Genomic DNA, 12,242 nt, shown 5'->3' on the forward strand with positions numbered 1-12,242 from the left:
TCTAATTAACCAAGGTAAAGGAGGTGAATTCAGAATCGACGAGAATGGTATAATGAGGTTTGGTGATTGGGTTTGTGTTCCTGATGTTTTTGAGCTTCAAAAGAATATTCTAGAAGAAGGACACCATAGTGAATTATTGGACTATGGTGATGTTAATGAGTTTGAGTGCAAACTTAGAAAGGAACTATTATGTAGTAACGACAGTTTATGCTTAAATATGGTTGTCGGTTATCTATTGACAAATTGAGGACTTGATCACCCTTAATCTCTTGTTGATAGTAGACGGAATCATATAGATGGGATGAGCTTGTTCGTTACCTTAATGGTATAAGATGTGGTGAATACTAAGCCGTGAGAATAATCACTCACCATGTTGTGGGAACATATGAAGGAGTGAGTATGAAAAAGTGTAACATATTGGACGATGACTTAAGATGGGTAATCAGAGTTGCACAACGAAAATGTGATGTGGAGTAGTATTATGAGTACTACTCGTGGGCAGTGAGGAATTAATATGTCGGAAGCCTACGTAGAGAATATGTGTTGATCTATATGTTGGATTTAGAATCTAGTGGATGTAAGGATGTGTTAGGAGTGAATTAGGAGTATTTTCATGTGTTAAAATAACTACCTTTTGAGCTGAAAGTGAACATATCTTATGATTTTTAATGGTTTTATGGTTGGAATTGAACTCTAGAAGTTCGATGCTAATTGTAGAGCAAATTGTATCACTTTGGGTGTTATTTGTGCAGGTATTAAGGTTGAAAAGTAGGGACGAGGAAGCGCGAAGGCGTAAAGAATCTGGAGAAGAGAAATCACAAAGAAGTGGGATGAAGCAAAGGCCGAGCCTCGCCAATCCGTGCCGAGCCTCGCCTTAACTTCTGACTTTGGCCGAGCCTCGCCAATCCGTGCCGAGCCTCTCCAATCCGTGCCGAGCCTCGCCTTAACTTCTGACTTTGGCCGAGCCTTGCCAATCCGTGTCGAGCCTCGCCAGTCGAGCCTCGCCAATCCGTGCCGAGCCTCGGCTCCTTCGTAAAAAGTGAAATTGTTATAAATAAAAGCCCTAATCCTCATAAGAGGGAGATTTTTGGTGAACAAAATTCAGAGAGCAATCCTATTCCAGAGCATAAAACAACTTCCGACGGAGAATTCAACATCAATTGAAGATATTCCCTTGATGAAGATGAACCCCTCTATGAAACTTTGTGTGTTCTTCATGGCTATGGAGAGCTAAACCCCATTGTGTTGAGTTTAAGGTAGTAGTTAACCTATGAAGATGCAATTACTTTGATTGATTCTTGTGAACAATTGTTTAAGTTTTATTATCAATGAAAAACCTTGCTTTTATTTTATATCATTGTTGAACTATCAATCGAGAGACAGGGTTTATACTTTTGCCCTAGGTTTTTACATTGACTTGTTAATTAATACTCAGAGATGAGATTTTGAAGAAGTTTTCATAAATCATCGCGGTTAATTCCCTTTATCTTTATAGTTATTCTGAGAGATCGAATATCATACCGGTAGAGGTGGTTCTAGATTGATCATTAGACATAATATCAGTTTTGAGGATGAATGAAGATAATAACTTAGATAATGTTCACTTGTGGATTAATTGATTATTGCATATGAATAGGTTGATGAACCCTAGAACTCAACATATTCATTCACCATTGTTATTCGTCTTTAAGCTTTTTATCATTCAATTATTATTCTATTATTTGCAATTTGAGATTAAACAATCAAAACCAATACTTTTTACTCACTCATTATAATTCGACTATAGAACGACAGCAATATTAACTCAGTCTCTGTGGATACGATATATTAGAAAATATTTACCCAAAATACTTTCAACAGGATGTCGTGCTAGAGAATTAGAACTCTTTTGAATAATCTCCGAGATGATGAGCATGTTATTGTGGTTGTACGTGGTTGACGAGTATGTATTCGGCGAAGTTAAGACCATGAGTTGATACTATATGATGCTATAATAATTTTGTGCTGTTGTAAGGTGTTATTGTAGATTTCCAGATATAATGAGGAATTATACTCTATGAAGGACGAAATTGATTTAATTCTTAGAGAAGAGCGGAACTCAGTTTGAGCTATTTTGTAAGCAATGGTATATTGAGGTTGATGAGTGTGATTATAACTACTTGTGTGTACTCGTTCCGATGGTTGGAATGTTTTAATAGATGAAGTAAATTTGGAATTTGTTTTTGAGTGCGTGTAAGTATTTTTAAGTGGTAAATTAGTACTATGTATGGTAAAGGAAGATTTTAAACGAATGAGTAAAGAGAGTCGGAAGTGGGTAAAACTAAAAAACCTAATTGGTGATGATGATTGTAATGAGTAATCAGAATGGTGCAGTACTTTCTGCTGTGTTAAACATGACGTGGTTTAATTGATGAATCGTTTCTAATAAGTCATGACAATTGACACATGTTTGGTTTAAATTAATTGTGGCACCCTTGATTATATGTTTTTACTCTGATTATTTTATAAATTGTCGCGGGATTTAGAAGGGTGTTACACACCATTTCAAAAATGCATATTTGAACGCATCAAATACTATTTTTTGACGAAATTAAGTTGAGAGATGATTTTTTTAGATAAATTCGGAGACATATCTCCGAAAATACACTTTGTTCCAATTTTCATCAATTTCTTAACAAAATTGGATAGATAGAAATTAAACTTTTCTTAAAATAGATTTTTTTTTATTTCTATAAATATTAATGTTATTTATTATTTATTATAATAATCATTATTTTCTATAATAATTATTTTCTTGACTAATATATAATTCACATAATAATTATAATTATTTTTTGACTAATATATAATTCATTTGTTATTATTTTCTATATTATTATATTAATATTTTAATATAGAACCAATGATCTAGATTTATATATTTTAATAATAAAATCATGTAAAATAAAATTAATTAAAATATACTACTAATAATTATTATTATGTAAATTATATATTAGTCAAAAAATAATTATTATAAAAATAATAATAATTATAGTAAATAATAATAATATTTATATTTAAAAGAATAATAAAAAAATTCTATTTCAAGAATTTTTTATTTTTATTTATCCAATTTTGTTGAGAAATTGATAACAATTAGATATCTTTATTCAAAAAAATTTAAGAGATGTATAATAATTTTTTAAAGGGTAATGCTAACGAGTGCCCCAGGACACTGGTTAAGAGATTAAAAAGGTAAGTTGAACATTGTTTAATAAAGTAAAAAGATATGTTTTTACCTAAAATATATGTATTCAATGCATTGAAAACATAAATAATTAACTTTTCTAAAGGATATTGTGTGTATTCAATGCATTGAATCTAAAATATTTTCTTTATTTGAAATGTTTAACCAGTGTCCCGGGACACTCATTAACATGACCCTTTTTTAAAATAATATATTAATTAATTTCTTAAAACTATTATTAATTTCTCGATTGCATTTGATTAATTGATTTTCATTAATAAGAAAATTGATTTGTCGATTATTCTTACAAGATTCACATTTTGATTTTATTTAATTTTGTATCAAAAGCAATAAATACATATCAATTTATTCATTATATATATATATATATATATATATATATATATATATATATATATATATATATATATATATGAGGAGGGATCAAATTACACCCGAAGAGTTACACCACGAGTTACACTCATTCAATAACTACATTTTGAATTAATATTTTTTAAATTCAACCGTTGGATTGAAACATAATATCATATAGATCATACCTATAAAGTTTGAGCTTAATCTATAATGATTTACTATACGATCAAGATATCCAAAGATTAACGTCAAAATGAGCTTTCATATAACGTTAATTTTGATGCAATTCAATGACATAGTAAATCATTATAGATTAAGCTCAAACTTTATAGGTATGATCTATATGATATTTTGTTTCAATCCAACGGTTGAATTTAAAAAATATTAATTCGAAATGTAGTTATTGAACGAGTGTAACTCGTGGTGTAACTCTTCGGGTGTAATTTGATCCCTCCTCTATATATATATATATATATATATATATATATATATATATATATATATATATATATATATATAAAATCTTAACTTATTTAAATTTAATGTTCTCGATATGATTGTTATTTAAATTTTATTAACACCAATAAATGAATTTTTTTCAACTAACCATTTTTTTGAATTTTAATAACAAACTAATAAACCCTTCACAATATTTTTCAAAATAACCCTGAGTCAAATAAAAAAAAAATTGAATTAAAGAGGAGGCATCACTTGTAATGGCGCCTCCTATATTTTTTTTATCTCCTCGTTAATCCATTTTCTTTAAACATAGTTATTTTGAAAAATATTGATTAGTTTGACATTAAAATTCAAAAAATAGTTACTTAAAAAAATTACCCAATAAATACATGTTAATTAATTATTTATATATATAATTTTAATTTTATTAAATTTAATTAGATTGATATGGTTGTTATTTAATTTTATATCAACACCAGTAAATATATATCAGTTTATTATTTGTAATTTGTAATCGGATAAAATTATAAAACTATTTTATATTGTTAGTGTATATCCATTAAACCCTTATTTCTTAAATATAAAGATATAAATAAAATTTTAATTTATTAAATTTAATGATATTGATATGGTTCTCATTTAATTTTGTATCAACATACTTTTCAAATTATTCCTTATATATAAATAATATCTTTAATTATTAAATTTAATGTTATTGATATGTTTGTTATTTAATTTTGTATCCACACCTATAAATATTTGTGTTATATTTAACCCTATTTTCTAAGTATCATTGTTTTTGGTTTCTCATCAATGGCGGATATACTAAGCGCTCTTCCGGACGAAGTTGTATGTCACATTCTCTCCTTTCTCCAAACCAAAGACGCAGTTGCCACAAGCATTCTATCCAAAAGGTGGAACCATCTATGGCGTTCGGTTCTCGTTTTGAACTTCCCCGACACGATATTATATCACCAAGACGCCTATTTCCGCTTTACCGATATCATCTGCTCAGTCTTGGTATCCGTAACCCCCATCAAGGATTTCAAAATCTCTCTTATGTACACATATAGTCAGGAAGATCTCACTCTTGACGTTCCCGGTTTTTACGATTGGATCGACTTTTTGGTAGAACGCGGTGTTGAGAAACTTGATCTCTATCTATGGCTAGGCATGCCGGGTGTGCCTGATATCCCTGATACCATTCTTACATGCAAAACCCTTGTTTCTCTTAAACTTCGCTTTTTCAGTATCAACTTTACCTTTCCTTCTCTTCAACTCCCCTCTCTCAAAACCCTTGACTTAGAGTTTATATTTTGCCAAATAGATGAAAACTTTATGTTGCTTTTAGCAGGATGTCCAATTCTTGACAAATTAATCATATCTAAAATATGGGGCTTCCATTCTCAAAGCACTAACAAATGGGAAAAGTTTAGCTTAACTAACTTGACCCAAGCAAGTATTGATTCAACTTATTTTCACTTTCCATTGGAACCACTTCATAATGTTCACTCTCTTTCAATTTCAACGGCTAAGGTTTGATTATATATAATCTTTGTTTTATTATTTTTGCTTTAGGGAGTGATATGTTACCATGATTTCTGACATTTTGCTTTCTTTCTATTCTAGATGGATTCTTATAATCATGTACTTCCTACCTTTCATAATTTGACCTCCCTAGATCTTAACTCCTTCAATTACCGTTGGCAGTTTTTAATTCAACTTCTCAAACACTCTCCTAACCTTCAAACACTTAAGCTCAATGAGGTTTGTTCAGGTTCATATCTTAGTTATATTTTCTTAGCATACCTTTTATGTTTTATTCTGTTATTTGCATTATTAACAGGCAGCCTCAGATAAGGACATATGGACCAAAGATGAGGAAACATGGACTAGACAAGATGACAAAGAAAATTGGGTGGACCCTGATTGTGTTCCGCAGTGCCTTTCATTACACCTTAAAACCTGCCATCTTTTGAGCTTCTTAGGTTTGCAAGGTGAGCTTTTGCTAGCAAAGTATATTTTGAAGAATTCAGCGGTCCTACAAACAATGAAGATCTGGAATGGTGGACAGCCTAAAATAAAAAGACTATTACTATCATGCCCAAGGGCTTCATCGACGTGTAAACTAACCGTATATCATGTTTTATGTAAGTTGTAGTTACTCTATTCTTCCTGTCATTTCGCAAGCTTTTACAATGCAACTGTTAGATTAGCTGGGTTGAACTAGAACTTTGACATTTCATACTTTTAACAGTTTACCATGTTTATTTGATATTTCATTTTAATGATCATTTTGGAAACACAATGAAACCAGTTGGATTAATATACAATAAAGTTCATTCGTACGTACAACAACTAAAAGAGAAAGAAAGGAAAGCTACTAAAATAGTATAGCCAAAAGAAAAGCTAAGACTTGCATTACAAAGTCTTGATTAGCATCTCGCTGAATTTGAAAGCCTAAGATGAAAGAAAATCCAACACGAAACTGACCACTAAAATTTCTGATAATGACCTCCTATTGGTTACAATAATTTTCTAGTTCGTTTTGTATTTCAAGCCTTCTCTGTGGATCCAACGAAGCCGGAGTGTGCATGGCCATCTCCGGTAAAGATGTTGAGTTTTCCACAATGTATTTTACAAACTCTTTTTCGTATTTTTCACCCATATAATTCATAACAGTACACTTTCTAAACTGCAAAGAAAGGCATTCAGGAACAACACATGGACAATACCATAAAATGTCTTCCGATATTAAAATCGGTGGCTTGCCAAGGAAAAATTCTTGAAGCTTGGGACAATTCTCAAACACACCAAATACCAATTTCCAATAAACACTTCTTCTTACATATACGACTTCAACACGAGTTAAATTGGCAAATACAGGAAGATCATCAAGAACAATCTGCATGATTCAGAAGAAAAACTGTAAGATAAATAGCGCTATATAGTAAATGTATAATCAAAAGATTGATCCATGCATATTTATAAATCTCTACACATTGCATATATAATAGAAATATGATAACATAAAAATACAAACCTCTTTTAAGAGAAAGAACTCAACGTTAGAAAAGATGTCAAAAGGAATATTAAATTCATCTAAGTGTGAAATGCTTGCCCTGGCCAACTTGGATAAGCTTCTGCTTTTATATTCGATATCAGTATCCCAGCTCACCACTGATGATAAACTGATTCCTTCAAACTCCTCAAGATTTGGACAGCCGTTAAGTAATTTTGTAAGATAGAAGTCCAATGAAAACTCAACTCTATTCAAACGCAAGGTTTTAAGTGAGGGAAGGTCTACTTTACCAAAAGCATGCACACAAACAAATTTCAAATCAAGAACAACCAGAGTTCTTAAACTAAAAATGAAACCAAGTTGATTGAAAATCCAAGAGAAGTGAATGTGAATGTGCTTCAATCCTTCTTCTGCTGCAGCAGTTATCCATGTATTAAAGTTGGCACTGTCTTCTTCTTCATACTCAAAATAATTAGAAGCCGACGCACATCTGAGGCGGATACTTCTGACGTGTTGCTGGTGCACACTTTGTACCAAAATGGACATCATCTTCCTTAAGAGAGATTTGGATTTGCCACTTTTTATGAAATGTACATCATCAAGGTCGAGATTGGGAAGTAAGAGCCATAATGGTTTCCATCTCTTTGAAAGAAAACTTGTGGTAAATGCATCTTCTGTTGGGAGAAATGTGAGAATGTGACAAATCAATTCATCTGGCAACAAGCTAAACCGGTCAGCCATCTTACAAGTATGTATTTGTTGATTTTTTTTCTATATGGATACATATAGTACTTTTACATGTCTATTGGTTTTCTCAAGTACTCTATCTCTTAGGGTAGTATTAAAATACAAATCTCGAAGAAAGTAAAGACTCAATATCCAAAGCTTGAGTCTTGAAAGGTTTAGACTTTTCAATATCTATTTCATTTTTTAATTTTCTAACTTTGAAAATTGTTATGCATTCAATTTCTTATAAAATTAAAAAAAAAAATCCAACAAATTTAGTTTGTATTTGATAATTCCTATACATGTGGCTTAGGACTAACAAGACTTTTATTTATTGGAAATTTCTTTATCCACCTCGTCTTCTTGGTGACCTCCGGTGAAAACCCTAAAATGTCTCCTGTTTCGGAAATGCATTTTCGAAATGCAAAAAAATGCTGTTTTCGAAGATGCATCTCCGAAAACGCCTTTTTTTTCAAAATTTGTCTTATTTCGGAAATGCATTTCCGAAAACAGGATTTCAGAAGTGCATTTTCGAAAATAGAATTTCAGAAGTGCATTTCCAAAATACGGTGCGTTTTGCAGATTAAGCAAAACAACCCCTCTCCCCAATTCATTTACCCTAAATCACCATCAACACTTCTTCAACGAGATTTTTTGCAAACCAAGATCCAAGGCTACATCAAAGGCTGTTTTTACTTGCTCTACTACATTCAAAAGCTTCTCAATCACTTCAATTTGTAAGTTTCCTAATCTTTAGATCCATGATTAAAATGCATGTTAGGGTTGTTAGAAATTACAAAAATGATATAGGGGTAGGTTGTTAGTAATATTTAGGTTGTTTAGAAGCATTATAACATGTTTGAAGTTAGGATTTTGGATTCTGCCATGGAAGTAGCAAAAGTTGGCTTCGCAGGGGTGTTTCGGAAGTTCATTTCCGAAAACACCTCCCTCACCAGTTTCGGAAATGAACTTCCGAAGTGTGTCCATAATTGATTTTTTTTTTCAATTGTTTCGCATTCTTATGTATTTCAATTGTTTCAGGAATATGGCAGGCAACCCAGCACGCATTAGACAGGGGAGAGAGACACAGACAGTGTCGGCTAGACGCGAGCGTGCGGCGTAGCTTGCATCGACGCGGGTACGGGGTGGAGTACGAGCACCCATACATATTGATGAGCCTGGTTCCTCGTCTGGATCGAGGATTCAGATGGCTAGGGTATCTTCTTCCCGTCAAGAGGAGGTACGGGAGGAGGAGACAGTTAGATACCAGGAGGCAGAGAAGGAGGTACCGGATGTTGACCCTCCGCACGGGGAGGAGGAAGAGGAGGAGGAGGGCTACCCGGGAGGGCCCAGTGACACGTCCGTGCTGATTTCCTACCACGAGCACGTCGCTCGACGTGTCTGGGAGGGAGAGGTATTTTTTATAATTTGTCCGACTTTATTATTTTAATCGTTTTTTATTTAGCTTTTTATTCCAGATTTTCTTAACAGTCTAATTAACAATGTTTTTTGTTTTGTTTTTGTTGTAACAGGAGAGACAGACTTTAAAAATGGTGAACCACGCCCGAAAGATTTTCGGTCTCTTTAAACCAGAGGCGTAGTGGTTTAACGACGCGGTGACAGCTTTAGGGCTAGGTGGGCTGTGCATGACCGGGTAAACCACCATCAGCCACGGCATGCAGGAGTCCTTTGTGGAGCGGTGGCACAGGGAGACGTCTTCTTTCCACTTACCGGTTGGGGAGATGACGATCACCTTGCACGATGTGCAGTGTCTTCTCTACTTGCCGATTAGGGAGATGCTGCTGGACCATTCCTGGATCCAGAGGGTCGATGCGATCGAGTGGATGGCGATCTATCTAGGTATGGAGCAGATATGACTAATTTTGATTGCCGGACGACAAATGGGCCTCATATCCGGTTCTCCACATTGAGCGATTATTATGAGCACCACTTGGTGGCGACGGCCGAATCCAAGGATGCGGAGAACGCCCTATTTATGGAGTATCACCGTGCTTGCACTCTCCGGTGCTGGTTCATGTTTTTGGTAGGCACTGCACTCTTTGTGGACAAGAGTGCAAGATACGTCGACGTGACCTACCCCCTCTACTTCATGGACTTGACTACCGTTCACCAGTGGATCATCTCCTACTTCCCCCGCATCCACGGCTTCCACATTGATCCTGCGTACGAGGACGCCATGCCCCGGGCCGCCCGATACGTTCTCCAAAGGGGGAACAATGTAGTGGGACCATATCGTGGGTACCTCGACCGCACAGCTCACGATGACATCAGTTGGAGGCCATTCAGTGGCTACACTGCTGTTGTCACCTTTGACCGCATCTCGTTATATTCTGGCTAGTTGGCATGCGGGACCAACACCATGGTGAGGTATCTCCCTGAGCGGTGCATGCGGCAGTTTGGATTTGTGCAGATGATACCCAAGTCACCTTTTGAGGCTGCTCCCGACACAGTTACCCGAGTGGAGCTCACTGGCATATTTGCGGATTGGGAGCGTCATGTGGTCCCGGAGGAGTATCGTCGCATGCAGGTCACCAAGGAATGGCACAATGTGGAGGGGTATGTCACATGGTTCTATCGGGTGTCACATCCTCTGATGACAGTCGACGCTCCCAGCGCTCCTAGGCCAGCATACGAGGAACTCCTAGAGAACCAGCGGGCCGATGATGACCATGCCATTGATCTCCTGCCGATCTGCCAGCGGATAGAGCTGCTTGGGCGGGACGCGTTGGACCGAGGTATCATTGATCAGGGCGGTCTAGATGCAGTCGTCGTGGGGGAGAGGATCGTCAGTGATGCGGACCGTGCGGCGACATATAGGAGGCAGAGTAGGTCCCAGGGAGTGAGGGTTAGGCATACCCAGTAGGGGTTCGAGTTTATTTTTCTTGTAGTCGGATTGTATTTCGCACACTATTACTCGTTTTGTATATATATATATTATTTGGATTTTATTTATCATATTAGTATTTTATGTTGATATGTCGTTTAATTTGTTCGGCGTTTTCGTTTAATTAAAAATACGGGACTGTTAAGAAAAACATAAAAAAACACACTTTCTGCATAATTCGGAAGTGCATTTCCGAAACCCCCCAAAATGTGAAAAAAATGTTTCCGGAAGTGCATCTCCGAAAACACCCCCCCATTTGGTGTTTTCGGAAGTGCACTTCCAAAGTCTGGGAAAATTTAGAAAAAAAATACTTCGGAGATGCATCTCCGAAGCAGGGGCAAGTTGGGGTTTTTGCTGGGGGTCACCCCCATAGGGAGGTGGATAAAGAAATTTTCTATTTATTTATAAATTCAAACTATGTCTGATTTGCTGTTTTAGTTAGGGGTGTTCATGGGTTGGGTAAATCCAATAACACTAAAATCCACTCAAACCGACCCAAAAAAGTGGGTCGGGTCGGGTTATTGGGTGAATACAGTTTTCAAAACTCATTCAAAATAATTAGGCTATGGTTAAACTCACACCCAACCCACAAAATTCATGGGTTATTGAGTGATTATATTTTTTCTCTTTTTTGTAATTTGACAAGTGATGACTTTAATATTTAATTTTGCTTGCTTTCAATTTCAATCTTTTGAACATCTTTTATTTAGAAAGTAATTATTTTAACTTATTTAGGATGCCACACTTTTATTATTTTGATGTTAATTCTAGTAAGTTGCAAGTATTTTATGCAATTCTAGATTTTACTGTAATGTAACTTTGGTTCTTACAAATATATGTTTATGATAAATTTCATTGTACATTTACATTTAGACGTTTGATATTAAACAAAATAGTAATATGTTAAACTATTTATTAAAAAAATTGTGACACATCATTAATAATTATAATTATATAAGGAAAAGATATTAGGTAACCCACTATCCAACCCAATCCAACACATAAATTTGTAGTTTTACCCAAATAAACCCAATGATATTGTGGCTGATTATTTTACCTCACCCAAATCAGTGTATCATGTATGGATTGGGTTATGGTTTTAGCTAAATTCAACTAAAACTGACTTATGTGCACCCCTAATTTTAGTAATATTTTGCATCTTACTAAAACATATACATTTTCTTTTATTTAAAACACTTTTTTATTTTTTTTATCGTTATTATTTCATCATAACCCCTTAGTTGAGATTTAACTAATAGTTTTTAAGAGGAATTTGTCTACTCCAATTAAAAGTAAATATTAATATGAGAAATTGAACAACTAATTTAAAAAAATACATTAAAAAAAAGTAGGATTAAATATACTTTATTTCATCCAATGTCAGTTTTTGGTTTACTATCGTGTCATTTTTTTCCCTTATAATATTTTTTTTTGGCTTGACAACTTAGAGCATCTTCAATGGGAGAACTTATTTTTTGGTTGCTTGAGCTATTTTTTGTGGCGCCAATTGTCACATTGTGTTTAAG

The 12,242-nt window shown here is 34.4% G+C and overlaps 2 protein-coding genes across 2 annotated transcripts; one reads left to right on the top strand and one right to left on the bottom strand.

The window, feature by feature from the left end:
• Positions 1 to 4,876: 4,876 nt before the first annotated feature.
• LOC131626235 (FBD-associated F-box protein At5g22730-like) lies at positions 4,877 to 6,274 on the top strand. The gene is made up of 3 exons (XM_058897072.1): positions 4,877 to 5,599; positions 5,693 to 5,830; positions 5,910 to 6,274. Exons 1-3 carry the CDS (start codon positions 4,877 to 4,879, stop codon positions 6,222 to 6,224), a joined length of 1,176 nt encoding a protein of 391 aa, XP_058753055.1. The 3' UTR covers positions 6,225 to 6,274.
• Positions 6,275 to 6,581: 307 nt separating this feature from the next.
• LOC131626244 (F-box/FBD/LRR-repeat protein At1g16930-like) lies at positions 6,582 to 7,826 on the bottom strand. Its single transcript, XM_058897082.1, has 2 exons — positions 7,107 to 7,826; positions 6,582 to 6,968 (listed from the first exon to the last, which is right to left on the bottom strand). Exons 1-2 carry the CDS (start codon positions 7,824 to 7,826, stop codon positions 6,582 to 6,584), a joined length of 1,107 nt encoding a protein of 368 aa, XP_058753065.1.
• Between the last annotated feature and the right edge of the window lie 4,416 nt (positions 7,827 to 12,242).

Source organism: Vicia villosa, unplaced genomic scaffold (genome assembly GCF_029867415.1).
Source record: "Vicia villosa cultivar HV-30 ecotype Madison, WI unplaced genomic scaffold, Vvil1.0 ctg.000278F_1_1, whole genome shotgun sequence".
Classification (NCBI taxonomy): domain Eukaryota; kingdom Viridiplantae; phylum Streptophyta; class Magnoliopsida; order Fabales; family Fabaceae; genus Vicia; species Vicia villosa.